General features: G+C 38.6%; 1 protein-coding gene across 1 annotated transcript in view; it reads right to left on the bottom strand.

Moving 5' to 3' along the window:
- Window positions 1–24,359, bottom strand: part of MYO16 (myosin XVI) — a gene marked incomplete at both ends in the record, with an annotated part of 485,888 nt that overhangs the window by 360,336 nt on the left and 101,193 nt on the right. The window contains one exon of the mRNA XM_079722050.1: window positions 4,046–4,116. Coding sequence (XP_079578176.1) covers window positions 4,046–4,116 — 71 coding nt within the window. The remainder of the gene's footprint in view (window positions 1–4,045; window positions 4,117–24,359) is intronic.

Consider the following 24,359-nt stretch of genomic DNA (forward strand, 5'->3'; position numbering starts at 1 on the left):
TGTTACTTGTCCTTATATCCCCTCTAACGGTACCTGATACTTGCGATACACTTGATCCATAAATTATTGAATGAAGAGTAGATAAACATGCAAATTCAGACTTACTGTTGAAAGTTTATTTAAAAGATGATAAAACTAAAGATTGTATATGATGAAAAAATATTAAAACCTGTTTGTCAATTGTCTACATTTAATACAGAGGGAATTATTAATCTCCAACTTAAAAGTTACTGTGGCATTTCTACCAGGAGTCTTCCCCAAATCTCCACTTACAGCGAGGTGCTCAGTGAATAATAATTGAGTTAAACAAGCGAAACTCTGGGGAATCTCAACTTCCACAGTTTATTCCTGATGCCTTGCATGAGCATACGATGCCATTTTCTCAAAGACATTGCTCTAACATTATATAATTAGAGCTTTGGTGCTGATAAAGCATCAGGCTTCATACTGCAGGATGCCCAAGAGGTGGGGTGAGCACAGAGCTGCTCACACTTTACATTTCTGAGGGCGAAATTGCCTTTTTCAGTACCTAAGGAATTTTGAAACCCTGTAATTTTGTCTTTCTGGCAAACGGCAATTTTCATTTTTTTAAACATCTTTATTGGAGTATAATTGCTTTACAATGGTGTGTTAGTTTCTGCTTTATAACAAAGTGAATCAATTATACATATACATATGTTCCCATATCTCCTCCGTCTTGCATCTCCCTCCCTCCCACCCTCCCTATCCCACCCCTCTAGGTGGTCACAAAGCACCGAGCTGATCTCCCTGTGCTATGTGGCTGCTTCCCACTAGCTATCCATTTTACGTTTGGTAGTGTATATATGTCCATGCCACTCTCTCACTTTGTCACAGCTTACCCTTCCCCAGTAACCCAGGGAAAAGGAGGCTCAGCGCTGAGCCCACATTCCTGCAGCCGTCAGGAAGTTTACTTACATGTATTCTGGTTTCAAAGCCGCTTTATCTTAGTCTCACAAACAAAGTCTAACAGTATAAAAATGCAGTGTGTTTGCATTGGACCCAGAGCTAATGCAGCATTTCCCATCCACCTCATCACCTTCATCTTCTCATTTCTTCTTTCTTCTGACTCTACTGCCTTTAGACTCAGTTACCTGGACCTTCTCATTATCCAAAAAGATCCTTATATTCTGACAGTTCATCTATCCATCCATTCATTCATTCATTTATGATGTGTTGAGTATCTACCATGCATCACATGCTAAGGTTATAAAAGTATCTAAGACATCACAGTTTCTGAAAATTCAGTCAAGCAGCAGAGAAAAAGGGCACATCCTCCATTAATTACAATCCATTGTGACAAGATCGACCTTGGATACAAGAGTAATTCAGTCTGATCAGGAGGGTGATAAAAGGCTTCAGAACTACCTCTGAAGGTGGCCAAGTGGTCTCATCATTTTCCTCTTTCTCTATTACCTGCTTATCCTGCTTCCAGGTCTGCTGTAATCCATGGTTTATTTTTCTTTCTCCCTCAGAAAACTAAACTCTGTTAGACTGTGTTTTGCATCTTTGCACCCCTAATACCCATCACAGCATTATATATTAATTAATTAAGTAGTTAATGGGTTCATGTGCCTACCAGACAAATCTACTGAGCACCTAGTAAGTGCCAGGCACTCTCTCAAGTGCTGCAGATATAACAGTGATGAGAGGGCAAGTCCTAGCCCTCCTGGAGCTGAGTCTGGGAAACAGAACATAATCACCTGAGCCTACGATCTGTTTGGTGGCAACTGTGTTACAAGGAATGAAACAAACAACCAGATAAAAGTTGAGCTGATGGTGAGGTGGTGGGAATGGGTTGCCATATCCTTTGGGACAAGACCTGGAAGGTTGTTCTGTTAGATGATTTTTGAGCAGAGAGTCGAAGCAAGCGGGGGAGTGAGCCATGCAGATTTCGGCAGGGGAATGTTCCAGTGGAAATAATGGTGAAAGCATGTGGGCAGGGGCATGGTGGGCACATTAAAGGACCAGCTAGAGCAGGAGGGGTCCCTGGAGATGAGGGCACAAAGGTATGGGCACATTCCACGTGGCCGTAGCAGGACTCTGGAGTTTTCCCTGAGTGGGAAGGGAAGTTCCTGGGGCATTTTGATGGAGTGACATGATCTGGTTACTGTGGGAGAAACAGACTGTAGGGTCCACAGTGATGGGGCCAGGGAGGTGAGGGAAGAAGCTGCTGGTCCAGGGAAGAAGGAGGGTGGTTTATCCAGGCAAAGAGGGATGGCAGCATTCTGGCTGTATTTAAGGTGAAGAAAGCAACCGCTGCTCTGCTGATTGGGAAGATTGAGTTTTAGGTGTTCATTAAAGTTGGATACATCATATACTGGGTTGGCCAAAAAGTTCGTTTGGGTTTTTCCGTAAGATGTTATGGAAAAAGCCCGAACGAACTTTTTGGCCAATCCAGTACATGAAGAAGTGGCCATACTTCTCTTCCTTTCTCTCTCTTTCTGTCAAACACACACACACAGAGTAAGAATACATTACATTCCTGGTTAATACCAACAATGAACTGATATGATTAGTTCAAAGCAAAGGTCTGTCTTCCACTCGCCCAACTGGAATAATTTGCTGTCTGAAAACTTAATCCAGGTATCACTGTGGAATCTACTGTGGAAAGACTATAGTATTTATAGTTAGATGGTCAGAGTTTAAGCTCCAGTACTATCTACTACTGTGTGAGCTTAATTCTTCTATTTCTCAGCTTCTTACCTAGTAAAGTACTGGACCTCCTGCTAAGGATTCCAAAGATAGTGACCAAGAGGAGAATCTTTATCTATGGAAAGCTGCTCACAGCATGTCCTTAGTCTAAGATTGCTTGTCAAAACCAAACCTAGGATCCAGGACTAATGAGCCCTTGAAAATGTCACGTAAGCCATGTAACGATCGGAGGAGAAAAGAGAGAGATTTCAAAACCAAAACACTCCAGAGAAGGAAAAGGGAATCCAGAAATCTCTCTTTCCATCTCAATCAATGCTGGAGAGAAATGGCTTGTGTTCCCCATCAATATTCGGAGTTATTTTTCCACTCTTCTGCATGCATAATATGACTGCCTGCACCCCAGATGCCTCCAGTCTTGGGCGGACACAAGGTTCTCTTGTGGGCAGTGGTTCTCAACCTTGGCTGTAAATTAGAATCACCTGGGGGAGCTGTGCCCCACCCCAATGTTCCATCTGCATCCCAGAAAAATTAAGTCAGAATTTCCAGGCTGGGGGGGAGCTGGGAGGCAGACACTGACATTTTACAGCTCCCAGGTGATTCCAGGGGGCAGACAAGGCTGAGATCCAATACCAGACTAAGGAGCTTCCATCAGATCGATGCGTGAGCTCCTTTAACATGGATTGCTCTAATGTGAGGAAATACAGCATTTTAAAAATATTGGTAGACAATTCTCAATTAGGTTTTTATGTTATGTTAATTTTGGCATTTTTCAAAATCAAGTTTTAAGCTTTAAATTAGCCCTAAAGACCACTCAATGGAATAATTATTGACATCTCCTTTTACTTCAGTTTTGCCCTTAACTGATCAGCAAAAATTTCTTGCATGTAAAACTACTGTATTTATTTGTTTATGTGGTTACTTACTTGTTTATTCACTTAATCTTTCCCTGCTTGTTTCCAAAAGAATGTAGTAAAGTTTTATTCACATTTCTATGATCTGGGCCACAAGCAGAGAATAGTAAAAGCTCATTGGATCAATAAAGAAAGTGAAAAAAAGGATGTAAAAGTAAAAGAAAGGATGGCTGCCTAATGCTCTATAATTGATACAACATTGCTTTGCTTATTTGTTGAATACTATTCATGTTCAAAAGCATTTTCTTTAGGGCAGAGACGTGAACTCCATTATTTACAAACTATAATGTGAGTAATTAACAAACATTAACATATCATAATCCAAGCCTGTTAACTTGAAACACATCATTGTTCTGATCATCATGCGTTACACGTGCATTTTGCTACTGAGTTTGGAGCCCATAGTTGGTGCCCCTTCCACTTGGTGTCACCCACGCTCACCCGGTCATCACAGCTCTTACCAGATGGAGCAGGGACCCTCCTGAAGACACGGGCATGTGTGGGTCAGCCCCCTCCTTCAGGAGCCGCAGCGCTGGAAGAATGAGAGAGGAGAGTTACATGGCATCTTCCTTCAACATCCTGAATCAAAAGGTGTAACATTTCATTAGTATCTAAATCTCAAATAGCCATGAAAGCCAAAGGAGATGCATGAATCGCCATCTGACCCTTTTGTGTATGTAAGATCGGCAGTGTTTCTCTTCACATTGAAACTTATTTCTTGGTTTGTCAGCATCACGACCCATTACAGCCATGCAAATTATTCAGAAAGGGGAACACAATTTTACAATTATTTTTTTGAAGTGCCTGGCTTGTGCATCCTTTATAAAACAAAAATAAATAAATAAAAAGAAAGAAGTGACTCCACTAGGCTCATGTATGCTTTAGTTCACTTCACTTTTTTTTAAAACTCATTAGAACTTATTGGCTTAAAACAATAAAAGTTTACACTTTGTACATTAAACTTCCCTTCCTGCAATTACCCCTTAGCCCTGTTTCCATCATTCTCCCAAAGCCATGTGTATCTAAGTTAGTAATGTCAAACAAATCAAAACAGATGCTACTCATCAGAATAAAGGCACAGCTGGAAAGTGACCTATGTTTCCATTTGAACAGCAAAAGTGGACTGGGTAGGACATGGAAAGCCCTTGGGAGATTGATTATGTTTCATTCTCTGCAAATTGCCATGGGCTCCAAGAGGTCCATCCATTCCCCAAGACACTATCCCAGTTTCCATGGTTAATGGCAGTATCGTAGCTTTCATAACAAGCCATTCATGCTTTTTCCACAAATAACTAAAGCAACAGTTCCTCTTTTAGTCCATTATTACACAGAACGGTACAAAATGGTTCAGGTTCAAACTCATACCTCACTGAGCATACTGTGTTTCCTTTAACTTTCTCCATAATCCACAATGTCGGCAGAACACATACTGTTTTCTACGTCACCCCATATCTTCCCTGTGTTCCAATCTCTAGTTTGTTACCATCTTCCCAGCTCTAACTGTACAGCTCAGAGGGCAGACACAGTTACTCCTGCACAGCTTTCTCTCCAGGAAGGCCATCTCTTCAGTGATGTTTGCAGGGGTTATGAACAGGATATAGGTCAGCACCTCCAACACTGGGGGTAACACGTGAGAGCACAGACAACCCACACCCAGCCCAGCACATCCTCCAAACAGCCTTTCCCGAAACTGGAGCACCCTTTGTCCAAATCTCTCTCCTCAGGGAAGTCAGATGCATTCCTGTTCTCTGACCAGCAGCAGCACTTGGACTGGTTCCTTGATCTTACAAGCTCCAGCCTCTCCCAAAAAGAAGTGTCTACGTAGATGCATGTCTACAACCGCTCATTGACCCAATGGCTTTCCCTTGATGATCTTTCCCTTGATGATATTCTTTCTTCAATAATCTAATTCTTTTCATAATGTAGATTCTCCTAATGCGGGTAGTTTGTTACAAAAAACTTGCTGAAGGTGTAGCTCTTACAGGATCAGTTGTAACCTGGAGTCACATGGCTCATGCATTTGCTGACTCAGGCATCTCCCTTGTCAGCACTTAGGAGAAAAGTCCAGGAAGGTGAGGCCTTTGCCTTTCTTTTCTTCACTGTGTTTCTATGAACCAGCTTGTTGTCCGGCCGTATGTAGACACTCTTTGTCACTCCCTTTCTTGGCCTCTCTCTACACATACATATAGTAAATGGATGCACGTCTTGTTCCCTCACATACTTTTACCCTTAATTTTAAAAAGTCTGTTCATGACAACAGAAAGTTCATTAACTATGTTTACCAATGGTTTTCTCAGAATCAAAATAGCACTTTTATCTTAATATTTATTTGTTTAGCAAATGAAATCATTCATCTTGAACTAGCTGATATCTATTTGGTGCTTTGTATTCTTTACAGCAAAGAATTTGTACTAGTGTGATCACAGATAGAGAGGAAGATTATATTATATTAGTTAAAACATGAGTAAAATGCTGTCAGATTTCTACATAGAATCTACCATGCACACATGTGGTGAATTACACATAATATAGATCTGTGATACACTGGTCTTGGGGTTAGACAGATTTGAGGCCGAGCCCCACTGGGAAAGCTAACCCACCCTCCTGGCACTGCATGAGGATCACTAAATGATTTTTATTAGTATAATTACTATAAGTCATGAAACCCATAATAATATATCACTGAACACATATCTTAAGGTTTACTCTAAATTTCCTCAAAACCTTTTGATTATTAAATGTTGAATTTAAGTGTAGGATATAAGCAACACAAATTTACCAATATTCATTGAAGGATGAGTGTACAATTTGTAAGGCAGGATAAAGAGGGTGAAGAGGACAATGTAGGGGATGGTGGGAGAATGATGAGTAAGGGGCAGTGAACAGTCTCTTAGGAGTGGCAGATTGTGTGTGACTTGGAGGAATTTGTTGTGGAGGATATTTTACATCACACTAAAGGAGTTGGAAGTCATTCTGTGGCCAATGAAGAGGATCACAGGATATTAAGCAAAGGAGGAAAAGATCCCTTAGGTAAGTGCTATGGACTGAATGTATGTGCCCCCCCCCCGCCCCCACAAATCCATATGTTGAAGACTAATCCCCAATGTGATGGTATCAGGAAGAGGGGCATTGGGGAGATGATTAGGAAGTAATGAGGGTGGAGCCCCCATGATGGGATTAGTGCCCTTATAAGGGGATGAAGAGACTAGAGGTCTCTCTCTGCCAGGTGAGGACACAAGGAGAAGAAGGTCATCTATAAACTAGGAAGCTGGGTACCACCAGGAGCCAAATCTGCTGGTGCCTTGATCCTGGACTTCCCAGCCTCCAGCACTGTGAGAAATCAAAGTTTTTTTTAAGCCACCCAGTCTCTGGTATATTTGTATATTTGTCAGCCTGCAGCCTGAGCAGACTAAGACAATAAGAGAGGTCAGCACAAAGGCTAGAGGGGGGTCTCTTGCTCCCACTTGCAGTTTAAATCCTGAATAAAGGTTCAGGCTCAGATGAGAGGGTGATTCAGTGCAGCTTGAGGGTTCATGGCTCTGTTTCAGAGGATGCAAAATGGACTAACCAGCCTGGGACACAACAGGAATCGGAGCCACCACTGCAGAAAGAGGGGTCTATGGCAGCACTGACAGCCAAGGTGGTTCAGGGAGACCATTTACAAAGCACAGAACATGCATGGGTAATCTCCACAGGAGCAGGTGGGCCACAGTGGTGTGCTTGTGAATGTTCAAGGGCAGATGGAGATGGAGATGAGACGGAGATATTTAGATGATGGATGGATGGATGGATGGATGGATGGAAAGAAGGATGGAAGGAAGGATGGATAGATGGATAGATGGATGGATTGATGGATCGATGGATGGATGGGTGGATGGATGGATATGCATTTAGGGATTTACTACACATTTTACTGCTATAAAGGCTGTGCAGCCCACAATTTATTGTAATATCCATATAGCCAATTGATTCTTACAGAATGATTTAGATGATTTTTACTAAAAATTCCTGTATCCACAGCCAATCTATGGTTATAATTAATGAATGTGACCTTGAAGTTTTGATTGATATTTTCATTGACATTACTGAGAATGGGCCAGAGGTCAGGAAACTATGAGTGTCGGGCCAAATGTCATCAGTGTATAGCCCTTGAACTAAGACAATTCTGCATTTTGAAGAGTGTGTGAGGAAAAACAATAATTAAAAAAAACAAAAAAGTCCAGAAGAACATATAACAGGGACTGTATGTGACCACTAAGTTTAAAATATTTAATATCTGACCCTCACAGAAAAGATTTCCTAACTCCTGAGTAAGATTAAAGTGAAATAATGAAGGACGTCAAAACATCATCCATCTATCAATGACCTGAGTGACATCTTTGTTGAATCAGATATTAGTTTCTGAAAAATGTAATCATATTTTACCACATTTTTGGCAGTGTTCACAATATAGTGGTTACTGACACAATATATTTTTAAGTATAACTTGCATCATTAACATTTCCTCCATCACTTCTTTAATTCTAGACAATCATGAAGATAAATAAATCAAGCCCTGGTTTGTGGCACTGACCAATTCTTGTGGTGTAATTCTCCCACCATGGTTGATCTCAAGCTACCAATGTGGCACCACTGAACCCAGAGTTGGGAGGAGATGTGACCCAGCTCACAATTTTGAGGCATTTCTATCACACAGACGAAAGAGATGTAAATAACTTCAAGCACATAAAGAAGAGAAAAATGTAGTGAACTGATTAGGAAGTGATGAGTTTTGAGCTTTACCATTGTTTTTTATTAGAATCTACTTAATTGTAAGTTTATATACTTTAGTTTTTAATACAGGCTTTGTTTAACTGTTTTACAACCAACTCATGAACTCCTGACATTTCAACAAGCGGCTCTCAGGGTCTATGAGAGTAGAGCTCCAGCACAGTATGAGGAGTAGCCCTGAGGTGGATAAGGAGCATTGTCCAAGAATACCCAGGAAGGACTCTACCCAGCAACTGCAGAGCACCCTTCCTGCCACAGTGAAACTGATGAATAAGTCCCAGCCCTTCCTTCACCCAGCCAGACATCAGCCTCAGGGGAAAGGGAGGGGGAATCTGGCATTTTCTTTTCCTAGGTAGAAGACTGTTTTCTGACAAATTGTTCACACTATCAGATAGAACTAAAGCAGAACTGGAGACTGGATACAGACTGGTATTTGCCCCCAAATACCATGGGTGTAGAGCAAGAATAAGACAAAATCAACTTTTGACTAAATAAGGAGGAAACATGTTCTTCACATACACAAACTGTAGACTGTGCTAAATTCTATGTCTCTGCTAAAGGTTAGAAATGGGACATTGCCTAAGGTACTGAGATGTAAAAATATATTGAAGAAAATATCACTTGCATAATAAGTACACACTGAGCTTTTCTAAGTACGTAGGGTCTGATACTGCTCTCAGTACTTTAGTACAAGAATTACATTGATTCTCCCAACTCTATGATACAAATACTATAATTGTATTAGTATCAATACAATTGATAAGGAAACTAAGGCTTATAAATTATGCGAAGGAACCCAGGCTTAAAAATTATGAGATGGTAGCATGGTGGATCTAAAACAGTGTGGCAGTATGACTCCAAGGACTGTGTTCTTAACCATGAAGAAAATCAGGACACTTTACCTCTCATGTCACAAGAGAGTTGAAAGGTCACCTTCAACTCAGGAACCACAATAGGAATCAAGATCTATGTTAATGTCCTCATAATAACTAATTTTGTAGGAAACTGTCCAAATTTAGGTTAAAACACTTTCTCCAAAAAGGTATGGGTTCATAGCAACTTTGGAACAACATGGTTGGAATCGACGGTCAAGTGAAATGACACCACAACTTGGGAGTCTTTCCATTACAATAAAATCTGCAAGGAAACAGCCTAAGGAAAAACAGCCATCTGGGGACCAAACAGAATAACGAAGTTTAGGCTCCTTTTATAGGGTTGCTGCTTGGAACTGATTCAGCATTTATTGTATATTTGTGGCTTCATCATCAAGCTGCCACAGAAACTCTGTCAAAATGTCTGCGTGGGGGGCATGATTCGATATTTAAAAAGAAACATTCAGTCTCGAAATCTTCAGCTATTGGGGTAAAAATGGGTGAAAATACATCATCTTTAATAGAATCTGCAGCTGTCTTCCCTGATGTCCCCACCATCACCAACCATAACCAAACCCAACAGTCCACCTGATAATTATCACTTTATGTGTCTAGATATGACTGTGATGTATCTGTGTTGATGGCAACCAGCACATTGATGATAGTAAGTTGATAGCAACTTGGTGACAGTAAGCACTTTGGCGATCACAGGAGCTCGGGTGGACACCTGAAAGCACAGCAATCTATGACTGCTCTCATACGGTTCTCATGATAACAGTGGGTCTGTATTCACAAAGATTTTATGTTTGAAATCAACAGATCCAAGGAAGAGTGAAACAAAACATAACCATGGGCTCTAAATTTTGTCCTCATTGGAAGCCCTGCAAAAAGGCATTTTTTAGACAGAGGGAAGGACAGATCTCGTGGCAGAATGTTAGCAATCAGTCCACCTGGTTGAAGGGTGCATGGGCTTTCTTTGTATGATCTATAAGTTTAATTTCATTTCTAAATAAAAAGGTACAATGAATAGCAACAACAAAAAAGCCAGTGTCACTTTTTCCTTGCAATGATAATAGAAGCATCAGTGTCAGGACTTCTAAAAATGTAGGAGAGAGCTTCCATGACAATTGACAGTCTTCCGAGAAATGCCTGAAAAAGTTGATCTGATGTTATATGTCAATAAAGAAGGGAAGCAAAAAAGAGGAATAGAGAAGTTATGTTATCAATGCCACAGAAATGCCTATTTGCACAGAACACTGCTTAACATACAGATTTCCTGCCCTACAGAGAACTCAAATTTTAGGATCTCTAGGAATGACTTGAGGATGGTTTTTTGAATCGTTTTTCACAGTTCAGGTTGCTTTCCAACCTACTTTTCATTATTCTCTCCCACTAAGTTCCACCATGAAATTGTAAAACCACATATATTCTGGATGTCTGCTGTGTACTGTAGACCCACAAAGGGTGACAGACCCTTGTTAAAGTTAAGATATTTCTCCCTCAAGAGCCGACTTTTCCACCACTGGGGCTATTTCTTCCCCCTTTAGACTCATACTCTTGTCCACCTCCAGTTACTCTGATTCAGTAGTTTAGGGATAGAATCAAAAACCCTGCAATTTAAAGAAACGCTCCAGGAGATTCTGGTGCCAGTGTCCCCCTAAAGATATTTTGAAGGAAAAAAGAAAAACGACTAGGATTCTACTACCTCAGCAAATTACCTCTGAATACCTCAACTAGAGCAAAGGGATTAGTAAGTAGAAAAGTGAAAAATTCATGGCAGTTTCTTTCCCATGAATTGGCCATTGAAAACTTGGTCCCCACTGCCGTGTGAGCCACAGTATTCCTCAGAACACACAATTTTATTCTCAATAAATACATAGCTATCCAAGCCTACCTAACATGAATCTTGGGGGCATTTGGAGAGGAGAAGGTCAGGGTGTTCATGGATGGGGGGCCTCCAGTCAGCACACAGCCTGAGCCTGGGGCAATGATTCTCAACCCTCACTATGCTTTAGGACAGCTAGTAGAACTTAAAAAAATATAAATGCCCAGGTTCTGTCACCAAATTCTTAAGTCCAGTCGGTCAAGGATGTGCCCATCTAACCATACATTCTTAACGTCAGGGCATCTCAGTGATTATAATACCGGGAAGAGAGGCAGCAGTGGAAACCAGTATCCAAAAGGTTGTGTAGCTGGTTTCCATCCCAGCCTGGCAAACATCGTAAGAGGGCCTAATGGGTTTTGAAGATCATGGTGAGTATCTGCCTTGAATCCATACTCAGGTGAGTCACTCAGTCACACCTTAAGTGGTTGTTTCTGATTTGGGTCAGGTCCATGGGCATCACCGGGACACTCAAGGATTATACCAGCCACTCTCTTGGAAAAGGAGACCACTGAGGTTGGGGGATGGGGTCGGGGCTGCAGTAGGGTTCCACACTTAGCAGAGAACCACAGACTCATCAGCTTGGTGGGCCTGAGAAGCAAGTGGGTGGAGGCCCACCTAAGCCACACTCACCTACCAGGCTTTGGGAAGTTAAGACTAATTCCATATTATTTGCAAGGGACTTAATATTTCTGCTTTCCTAGCCAACCTGGTTAAAACTGGATCTGACTAAAAAGCCAGAGATTGTAAGCATGAGATCTAAGATCCCCATTGCCAGGGTGACCCAAATCTCCAACCCCAACCCAGTCATGCAGCTGTGACCAATGCAACAAAAATCCAGTGAGTGTCTTTTATGTGCTTTTATGTGCTATCTTAGAAGTTGGGGTGTGGCAGAGGAAAAATGGGAAAAAAATCCTGCCTTCATGGAGCTTATCATCTAGTGGACTAGTGGGTGGAGAAGACAGAAGACAAATAAGAAATAATTAGACACTAGAGGGGTTTGCAGTCCTTCTAGAATCTGTGGCTGAATATCCTGAATCTGTTTTGGAAAAGTATTTGACATTGATTTCTTCAAATGTTGTTTGTAACCCATTTCCTCCCTTCCTCCTTCAAGGACCTTGCTGACATGCAGCTGAAAAGATATTCAGAAAAATGCTATTATCAAACTCACCTGTTCTATAGAATTCTAGCATATATTACAATGTTACAGTATATATGTCTTGTGGGAATCAGGAATGGATCCTGTACCTAAGCCAATCCTAAATCATTAACTCTCAAAATATTCCAGAACAGACCCAGAGAGACAGCTCATGACAACATGATTTAAGTGCATCATACTTCTTCAGACCTTGATGTGGAAATAGTAAATGCAGAATGCACACAGTATAAATACACGCTGCACTTTTTATTTTCTTTCTCTATAACCCACTGTCAATTTATATTACGTAACTTTAAGATGCTCTTTTCACATGCCATTGCATTGTACTATATCTTTGTAGGAAATCATATGATTATATATGTGTGGGCCTCATTCTGGACTCTATTTTATTCTTTCATCTACTTGCTCACTTTTTGACAAATCATAGTTGCATATTTTTTTCAAATTTACTGTTTTATTTCAAACTAAAAGATTTTAATGAAAATTTTGCTATATTACTGTATAAATAATGAATACTAAAATTTAGAAATGTTGGTTACTAAGTAGTGACTTTCTTCATTAAATTGACCCACTAAACTAATATCAGTGAGAACAAAACTAAAGTACCTCTTGGAGAAAAGAAGATCTGAGATGGCAAAGTCCTCCTTCATTCTCCAGGACATTTTCTTATCAAAAGAGCCAAGATACATCTCTATCAAAACCCATAGCTTTCTTTTTTTTTTTTTTTGCAGAAAACAGAAAAGCTGATCCTAAAATTCATAGGAGACTCCAAATAGCCAAAACAATCTTGAAAAAGAAAGAAGTGGAAAAGAAAAAAAAGAAAGAAAAAGTAAGTTAGATGACTCACGTTCTGACTTCACAACTTACTGCAAAGTTATAGTCATCAAAGCAGTGTGGTGCTGGCCTAAGACAGACATATGGACCAATGAAACAGGACAAAGAATTCAGAACCCATAAACCTATACATTTATGTTCCACAGATTTTCAAAGATAGTCCAAGATCACTCAATGGAGGAAGGAATAGTCTCTTCCACAAATATAGTTGCTAGGATGACTGGACAGTTACAGTAAATTTTAAAAATAAAGAAAAACAAGTATTGACAAAAATGTGGAGATGTTGGAACCCTCATACATTGCAGGTAGGAATGAAAAAATGGTTCCGTGACCATGGTAGAAGTTTAAGTGTTCTTCAAAATGTTAAACATAAATAACTATATGAGCTAGCAAACCCGCTCTTACATATAAGCCTCAAAGAATTGAAGACAGGTACTCAAACAAATACTTGTTCATAGCAGCACAATTCACAACAGCCAAAAGATGAAAACAACCCAAATGTCCATCAACTGACTGATGGGTAAACAAAGAGAGTTATATCTATATAATGGAATATTATTTAACTATGAGAAAGGAAAAGAGTATGTGCTACAACATAAATGGACATTAAAAAGCTAAATGAGAGAAGCCAGACACAATAAGGTATATAGTGTGTGATTTAACTTATATGAAATCTCAAGAATAGGGAAATTCATAAAGATGGAAAGCAGACTGGTGGTTGTCAAGGGCTAGGGGGAGAGGAAAATGGAGAGTGACTGTCTAATGGATACAGTATTTCCATTTGGGGTGATGACATGTCCTGAAACTAAATAGTATTGATGGATGCACAATACTGTGAATGTGGTAAATGGTACACTTTAAAATAATTAAAATGGGAAGTTTTATTTTCAATGGATTTTATCACAATAAAAAGTTATAATCCTTCTACTGTGATGCTCTTAAACTTTATAACCTTCTTAAACCATATACACTTTATTATCATTGTGTTTTATAAAACTATCTATACAGAAAATCTAATGTCAAATACGTTTATTTGCATAAATCTTATTTGTGTTTTTCAATAATTCTGAGGCAGGAAAGGAACAGTTTCAAGGGATAATTAAGCTTTCTTATCTGTATAATATTCATTTGGAAAATTTCCCACCAAAGTGCTGAAATATATGTTTAGCTCCAAGAATGAACATTGAGAATGCTTCTGAATTCATAGTTTCTGGTCACTCAGAATGATGTAACAGAGCTGCTCAAGTCCTATCAGCACCCTGGACACCAATTCTTATAGTTTTCAACTCACCATCAAATAAACCACATGCTCTAGTTGTTACTTGACTCTGATATTTCCCAGGTTGCTATTTCACCTCTACCTTTTTGAGTCTTGTTAATCAGTACATTTTTCTTTTTTATACTCTGACATATGCCCCATTAAGCATTTATAACTGTTGTCCCCAGAGAAGCTCATGTAGAAAAATATATACAGGGTGATACATTAAGGAAGAGAGATAAATGCTGCCCCTTAGGAAATGATCAATTCCAATTTCAATACTTGCCAGAGGCTTTAGCATTCAACAAGATTGAGTGAGCCCACCCCTTCCCTGGTGCTCATGACCACAGAAGCTGCCAGAAAAATCTATCTATCAGTGTTAGGCCTTCGCACTAAAGAACTGCCCTACAAAGGCAAAATCAACAGTTTTTAATGTCCTTGCATGTTGTACACTTTAATTAACCAATTTCAGTTTGTGTCTTAAACACTCTTTGAAATTCAGTGTTACGTGCACAGGCTAAATTACTCTGATGAATACCAAATATCTCGGTTAGTCCCAGAAGTGCTGAAGACATTTCTGTCTCATGAAAAATCAAGGAAACATAAGGCATGAATGATGGGTACCATTCCTTGGGGAGTTGGTACGGAAGAGGAATCTGTTCCTGGTGCCCAAGACTTTATTTAGCTTAAATCTATACTGAGAAGTTACATTTGATTCATGATGTTCTATGTTTAAAAATCCATTATTAAATGGGAGGAGAAAATTTTAAAAGGCAGAGGCAAGGGTACAGTGAATCAGGCTTCAGGGATATTTCAAAATGTTGTCATTGAAAGCAGTGCCTTTTAACTTAGAGACACAAATAATAAATCTGCTTTTAAATCTTTCTGAAAGGGGCACTTCCTGGGTTGTCATCTCTTCCACCTCTAAACAAAGGTCTCTTCCCATGTACAGTATGCTTTCCTGAAAGTTCAGAAATGTGACAGTGGTAATGGTATTGGCTCTTTTTCTAGCCCATTCATGTTCATCAACTATATAACTAACTAGTAGTGTGGACTGCAAAAGTCACCTCTCTTCAAACCAAAAATAAAATTAATTTAGCTAGATATTGGAATGGCTAAGCAAGTGACAGGGAGTACTGAATAAGTACGTCCTCCATCAATTTGGACTCAAGATGAAATTAATCCTTATAAAACATGCCAACAGTAAGCACAAACCCAAATGATGAAATAGTCTGTGCTAGGATTTCTCTGTTTCTCTCTCTCCCTCCCTCTCTCTCTCTCTCTCTCTCTCTCTCTCCATCCCCACCACCCTCCCCTACTTTTCTACACTACTCAGACAAGACCATGAGGGTTTTCTGCTTTTCTTTCTGTTACTTAAAATATCATCTAATAGGTAAAAAAAAGTCAGACCACATATAAAATAGATTCTTTCTGTAAGGAATACATGAAGTAAAGTCAAACACTTTCCTAAGCCTCACCCTTATTTAGATTACATAAGCATCTATTGTGGCCCACAGTTATCTGAAAACATGTAGAGAACAGAACTGTGCCAATACTTGGCAAGTCTGTGGTAAACATTAAAGGTTGGCTCTAGTTTGGACATGTGAGAAACTAAATTGAAAAACCTGTGTAAATAATTTGTTAATATCTTTCTATGTTAAAACTAATCAAAACCTACAATTACAATAAGAATCATCATTTTACAAACAGGAGGGAATGGTAATTCAGGAGATATAAAAATGCTTAGTTACATTAAGTACAGCTGTGATTGGGGCTTTGATAAAATGTGAATGTGAAGAACCAATGTAACTGAACTGAAACTCTCCTGGCCACCAGTTTTCGTACCTATTCAGAATGTGTCGTTTGGGGCTGTGATACTATTCATTAAATGGTGTTTTTCTTTTTAAAACAAAGTAATTCCAATAAAAGTTTTCAATCTTTTCAAAAACATTGTATGTTATGAATATTATTGGGTTGGCCAAAAAGTTCGTTCAGATTTTTCTGTAACATCTATGGAGAAACCTGAACGAAACTTTTTGGCCAACCCGCTAATTTATTAACACAAAAGTGGAATGAGTTGACATTTTGCAACTTCTTTTTCTAATTTTTATTGGAGTATAGTTGCTTTACAATGTTGTGTTACTTTCTGCTGTACAGCAAAGTGAATCAGCTATACGTATACATACATCCCCTCCTTTTTGTTTTTCCTTCCCATTTAAGTCACCACAGAGCACTGAGTAGAGTTCCCTGTGCTATACAGTAGGTTCTCATTAGTTATCTATTTTATACATAGTAGTGATATGACATTTGGCCACATTGGTGCTGCGTGTTACCCAAAATAGTCCTGCTATGGACTATTGTTATGCAAATTGTTACATACATCTGAGATTCACTGCTAACTTTGAGATAGAAACTTAAAAATATTAAATCGTATTTATTCTATTTAGGAAAACTCTGCCCTTCCCAAAAAGAAATCAGTTAAACCTAACTAGATTTAAGTGTCTTTTTTTTTATAGTTAACTTATTAACTCAGCTGCCTCTTAAGCCCATGGCAGGAAATAAAACTCCCTGTGATTTTCAAGGCTCTTTTGCCCCATAGCATTCTCATCACTTTGGTGGCTATGCAGAGGCATGTCATGTAACACACAACCCAGAGGAACTCACAAAAATCCAAAAGTGGAAGAAAGTTGTGCTTTGAAAAACACCTGTAAGAAAATCTGATAAAACATGTTCTCCCTTTCTTCCCTTAAGTCATCCATAAATGTTGCTACAAAATGATTCTTTTTTCAAATTAGCCCATTATCCAGCCCCATGCATTAAATAATCTTATCTCATTTTTCTTAGACTATAACAGTACATTCAGTTCTAACAAACATCTTTTATAATTATTTAAATAATGTTCAGAATTTTGGCCTGACACATATATTGCTCATTACTGCTTCAAATTTTTGTCTACTGGATTTAAACTTTAGTTCCCAAGGTTGTAAGAAGTTTCATTAGACTAGACTAGACTAGACCCTTGTATTTTCAAATCATCAGAAAGTATTTTTAGATCATCATAGATAATCATCACAGACCTGAGGTTAGGGGAAAATGATTTATTTATTTATTTATTTTTTGACGCATAAAATATATTTATTGGAAGGGTACTAGGTAGCTGACAGATTCAAAGGTGACCCTATTGAATGAGGCTTGTTGAGGAACCGAAACTGGCAATGCTTCGGCAAAATTCTGCCACTAAAATAGTCAGCTTGGAACAATGCAGCTGGCTTTTCAGCCCCAGGAACTTTTCACTGAGGAAAAAGGGATTTATAATAAAAATTTATAATAAAATATCTATGTGTGTAATAACAACATTTAAGCCCCAAACTAAGAAAAAGATGATGTTTTCTATTTTTATTGGATCAAAAAAGACTTAGTAACTTTGAGACATTTAATACATTGGAAGCTTTATTCTAGAGTACAGTTGACAGTAAAGATAGGCAGCTAGCTAGAAGATTAAGGGATTAAAGAGTGAGTTAAAAGAAAACAGACAAATGACATCCCTACGGAATGAAGGGGCTGAGATGACTCCAGGGAGGCAATAAGATGTAGAGGTAGAGAAAATGCAAGATGGTACAGCTGTTGAGCAAAGTGACGGAGCTCCCAGATTACAGCATGGAGAAGAAGAAATGCATGTTCCATCAGCAACGCTCTAAGATCAAGCCTACCCACCCACACACACACACAAGACCAGACACACATGGTATTTTACAGCATGATTATGTGAGTGTGAGAGTGTGTGCATGTGTGTGTGTGTGTGTGTGTGAAAGAGACAGAGAAAGAGATCCACTATTTTCTGCTAATATCATGATTTTAATTTCACTGATTACAATCAACCCTGATTACCAGAGCAATCAGTTCAAGTAGTTAAATTTAAAAATTGGCTTAATTATGTAGAAGAAAATTTACAGAACATATGTAGGAAAAATTTATGTAGAACAACAGGTGATTGTCTTCTGTTATACAGATATACTAATTGGTTCAATGTATTTCGTATGTCAAGGTGGAACACATGTGTAACATTCTAGTCTTATCTAACTAGCCTATTTTTAAAATGTTTTTAATTATTTTCTTTTTCCTCCCAAAGGAGTTTTTGTTTAATCTTCTAACTTGATCTCACAAAGAGTATCTTCTAGTTGCTGTTTTTCAATAGAACTTTTTTCTTTGGTTTTATAATAAAGACTTTAAAAAGTATAAAGGTGACTTAGAATCAAGACTGAAAGGACAATTAAGTTAAAATATATTTGCAAAATAAGAATATAACCCACAGCATGGATAAAAGTTTGCATGGATAATAGAGCATATTTGTAAATTCTTTGTGATGAATTGAGTTAACTGTCTAATTTTAAGGTTTCAAATTACATATCACTACTGAAATAAGAAAGAAAAGAATTTATGCAGTGAAGAGCATGATTTTGCACACTGGGGTGACATATATCGCCAGCAGAATTCTCCTTCAAAGTCGACACTGTGAACATTTTGTAAGAGTTTAAATGCTGTGAATTATAGTTAATCTGCTTAATTCTGAAAGGTCCTTTTAAAACTATTTAGCAGTTAAGGTCATTTAATAGAAAATACATTTAAGGAATTTTATATTAAAAAGAAGGTTTAGATTACTGAAATAATTTAAATGAATCTCTTTAGGGACGTGGAATTCAAGTGATCAAGGAAGGTCAGTGTGTGTGTGTGTGTGTGTGTGTGTGTGAAACAGAAATGGAGAGAGAACAAGAGAGAGAAATACAAACATAGGTCTTCATTACCAGGCTCCAATCATGGAGAAGACTCAGCATGGATGGAGACGGCCCCTAGGATACCCCCTGTAACCCAACGTCTGGTGTTCATATTCTGTTATGATGCTCTCCCCTTGAGTGTCGTTGGGCGTGACAACTTCTAACCAAAGTGCTGGGACACTGGTTCCGTGACTCAGTCTTGACCACAGACTCACTCTAGAGATTCTGTTTCAATATGGCCTCTTAACCGACTGAGCTGGGAGCCCACGTGGCAAGAAGCTGAGAGGGGTTCCAGGACCTGAGTCATCCTGCAAGAAGCCAGGGCCCTTAGTCCTAACCCACAGGGAACTGGATTCCGCCAACCTAGTCAGCTTAGATGTGGGTTCTTCTCCAGGCAAATCTCCAAAATGAGAACACAGCCCACTCTCACCTTGATAGCAGCCACTTGAGACCCTAAGTAGCAGACTCAGTGATGTCACAGCCAGACTCCTGATCCACAAAAACAGAGATGCCAAGTGTGTGCCTTAAGGTGCTAAGTTTATGCTAATTTGTTAAAGAGCAATAGAGAACTCATAAAGCTAGCCTAAAGCAAATCATGAAAACAAGTCTATAAATCAAGGAAAAAATAATTTCACAGTTTTTGAATACATGGGGGACTTTTTGGACTATGGATGGGAAAAGAGAGAGAAAAAAAGAGGAAAGTAGTGGGATATTTTGGAAGGTTTTTGGTTACAGAAATTTTATTTAGTGGGGGAACACATCAGAGGTTGAGAGAACAGAAGAAAGCCTTTTGACTGGAACCAGTATCATGAAGAAAACTGTGAAGCAAGAAAATGCAAGAGGCATCTGAACAATCCTGTAGGAAAGAGTTAGAGCAGGGACTTGTGTTGTAGTGAAATCACAGATGATGAAAAACAAGGGGAGATTAAGTTACACAAACCTTGAATCTACACAACATGGAAGAGGGTCTTCATCCTTCTGGAAAAATGGCAGGCAGTTTTCTGAGAGTGGAAACGACATAATCACTAGGATCTTCTAGGAACAACACTAATATATTGGTGTGTGTGAGGGTTCGGAAGAAACACTGAAGGTAGAAACGCCACGTAGAAGATCATTACACTCATTCAAGAATAGTCCAGGTCAGTAATAACTACAGCCTGGACAACTCATTCCAGAATAAGTATGGCCCAAACATAAAAATGATGACAATAAGGTGGTGGTTCCTAGGTTATTTCAACTTGTCATTGATATTCATTAAGTTATGACTGAAAACAAAGAAATTAATAAAAAGAATCAATGGGATTGTCAGATATTCTGCAAGAGTGAGTCGCCACCAAATAGAGGTAGATGAAAAAGAACGGACTTTGGCTAAAAAATGAGTCCTACATCTACATGCAGCCCTCCTTCCAGTTCTTGGGTAGGAAGTGAGTTTGGAAGTAGGGGGAAAAAAAGATGTAAATAACTTGTCAAATGAAATAGCAAGGATTTATTTTAATTACTGTTGTGCAAAAGAGCAGGAAGAAGGAAAAGCCGAGAAAAAGAGATACCTAAGTAATTGTTGAAACACTCCATCTCCCAAAGCTACCCCAGAGACTGGGCATTCACAAAAGCTCCTAGAAAAGTGCATTTTTGTTCTGTTTTGCATTGTATCCATGTTCTAAGGCACTAAGCTTGACTTTTATATGAACAGAATTGGACTGTATCTTGTGGAAGGCCCTGGACTTGCTAAGCTAAAAAATGTAGGTTTTAAACAGTATTTGGAGAAAACAGCAGAAAATGAGCCGAGAGCTGGCTGATGGACAGACTTGGTAAAATCACTCAGGCACATCCATAATTCATTATACTCTGTGAAAATATAGTGACATTCTCAGTCCCCATTGCAAGTTGTTCACTATTGATTTTCATTTTGAAGATTGTTTCTACATCAATCTAGTCTCACCATTCCTCAATTAATTGGTTCTTTTCTCCTAGAAATGAGGCACCTAGACCTATGTTAGCTATGGTGGTTTTTCCAAGTCCAGGTTGGCACTGTGGGGACTTTTCTACTTTAACTTCTTCACTGCTATTGTTCTTTTTATCTTTCATATTTCAGAAATTCTTTGTACTTGTGCGTTCATCCACTTTAGAAGAAATGACTGTTAATAAAAAGAGAATAGTCAAGGATATAGGTTATTTGTCTGGGTTTAACAAAGATACGTTTTGACAACGAAAGTTTATTGAATTCTTACCAAATAGAATCATGGCAAAGATACTCAAAAATGGCTATTACTCACTAAGAAGTCTTTATGGGTATTTGAGTGAAATAAATCATTTTTACTACTGTATAATAGTCTCATGATAAAACTTGGGGGTCTATTAAAATTGTTAACTTAATTAGCAAGTATGATACAAAATGTCTGATTGTGATATTTAAAGGCAAATACATACACATTGCAATAACTAAATTTACAGTTATCTTTGATGTAGTTTTGTAGGTTATTTGTGATAAAAATTGTAATATAACATAAAATTTTAAAAATTAAATCACCAACTGTGACATGGTTAGCAGTTTTGAAACCCATTTGAACTGTGAAAATAAAATTCAGTTCTTCAAATGGCAAATCAACAATCTATGTTCTTAAAACTTATAACCTAAAGTTTTAAATTCGCCACAATATTTTATGGCAATCTAAGAAAATAAAATGGTTCTGAAGAACCTAAGGGCAGGACAGGAATAAAGACGCAGATGTAGAGAATGGACTTGAGGACACGGGGAGGAGGCAGGGTAAGCTGGGATGAAGTGAGAAAGTGGCATGGACATATATACACTCCCAAATGTAAAATAGATAGCTAGTGGGAAGCAGCCGCATAGCACAGGGAGATCAGCTCGGTGCTTTGTGTCCACCTAGAGGGGTGGGATAAGGAGGGTGGGAGGGAGACATAAGAGGGAGGAGATATGGGGATATATGTTTATGTATAGCTGATTCACTTTGTTATACAGCAGAAACTAACACACCATTGTAAAACAATTATATTCCAATAAAGATGTTAACAAAAAAATATTTTATGGTGTTAGTTTAATCACATTTTCCTTGTAATAATTATGAGTTGTAATAAATATGACAGTATACATTTATAGTGATCCCTCGATAGCCAAATAAGAAAGCTACCATCTGACCAGTATCTACCTAATGTCCAGTCCTCACAAGCTTGTAAACCAGTATTACCTCCATTTAACTGATAAGAAACTTGAAACTCAAAGATGTTAAGTTGATTTGCATGATGCCATCAAGTTAGATAAACATGCAGCACAAGAAAGATTTGTAACTCACACTCTGCTAATTCCAAAACTTATCATCTTTGCTAAGATATACTTTCATAAAACACCTTAATGAAGTTATACAATTTTATACCCTCTTCCTATGGCCCTTCAAGTACCAACCTGCAAGGAAAGTTTGGGAAAAAGAAAGGAAGAGACAGGAGACTGTTCTCTGCCTAAATCCATTTCTACTTTTGCACTGAAAATCACTTATATTTGAAGTTAAACTCACGAGAAGTTTGATCCTGAGATTTTCAAGGATCCTAGAGCAATTTGACGGCAGCCTACAGTTCTGATTCAAGAACACAATTATTTTCGTATGAAAAACTTATAGAATCACACTATAATATCAAAATTTTAAAGAACAAGCAGTCCAAGTATGCACAAAATAATAACAAAAGGCTACTGATGAGCAGTGTAGCCTATACTAACAAGACTACAGATTGACATTCACACTGTCTACAATGTACATCACAGATGAGTAAACCTTGGCACTGAAAGCTTTTAGTTAATTGCCAACTTGCTTGCCACCTACCAAGGCAGTTTCTTCCAAAGACTTGAAATCACTTCCTTACATGGAGCTGAATTCTGTTTCGAAGCCCTGGCCTTCTCTACCCATCAGATCCCATAGTGAACAAGTCTAAGTCACCAGAAGAAACAGAAGCTATAAGAGTAAGTTCTATGATGCAAATTAAAACCACAGTGAGGTACCACCTCGCACCAGTCAGAATGGCCATCATCAAAAAATCCACAAACAATAAATGCTGGAGAGGGTGTGAAGAAAAGGGAACCCTCCTACACCATTGGTGGGAATGCAAATTGCTGCAGCCACTATGGAGAACAGTATGGAGGGTCCTCAAAAAACTAAAAATAGAACTACCACATGACCCAGAAATCCCACCACTGAGCATAGACCCAGAGAAAACCATAATTTAAAAAGAGTCATGCACCCCAAGGTTCAATGCAGCACTATTTACAATAGCCAGGACATGGAAGCAACCTAAATGTCCGTCAAGAGAGGAATGGATAAAGAAGATGTGGTACATGTATAAAAGGGAATATTACTCAGCCATAAAAAGAAATGAAATTAGGTCATTTGTAGAGACGTGGATGGACCTAGAGACTGTCATACAGAGTGAAGTAAGTCAGAAAGAGAGAAACAAATATCATGATTAACGCATATATGTGGAATCTGGAAAAACTGGTATAGACCATCTTATTTACAAAGCGGAAATAGAGACACAGACATAGAGAACAAATATGTGGATACCAAGGGGGAAGGGGGGGTGGGATGAACTGGGAGATTGGGGTTGACATATAAACACTAATATGTGTAAGATAGATAACTAATGAGAACCTACTGTACAGCACAGGGAACTCTACTCAGTGCTCTGTGGTGACCTAAATGGGAAGGAAATCCAAAAAAGAGGGGATATGTATATGTATAACTGGTTCACTTTGCTGTACAGTAGAAACTAACACAACATTGTAAAGCCACACTACTCCAATAAAAAGAAAAAAAGAGTAAGTTCTGTGTGGCAATACTTCAAACGGAGCTATTCTGTCCTATCTGAGCTTCTCTAAGCCAAACACCCTGAGTCCCACTGCCTCTTCCTCATGTGAAATGCTTTTAGGTCTCTCTCTGTTCTCATGGTCCTGAAGGGCTTCTCTACATGTAAATGCACTGAGGCCCTCAAATTAAATTATATCACTCAGGCCTTCTGCTTCCCTTGTTTTAGAAACCCTGCTTCTATTAATGCAGTCTTCCATTTTATTAATGGACTCGTATCACATTGTTACAACAAACCACAGCTCCCAAATTAACGAACTGATATTTTGGAATTTACATTTGCCCTTATTAATTTTCCTATTGGTGGATTAACTACATCGTTCAAATCCATCAGATTGCTTTTAGATTCTCTTTCTACAT

This window comes from Hyperoodon ampullatus (assembly GCF_949752795.1).
Source record: "Hyperoodon ampullatus genome assembly, chromosome: 16".
NCBI lineage: Eukaryota > Metazoa > Chordata > Mammalia > Artiodactyla > Ziphiidae > Hyperoodon > Hyperoodon ampullatus.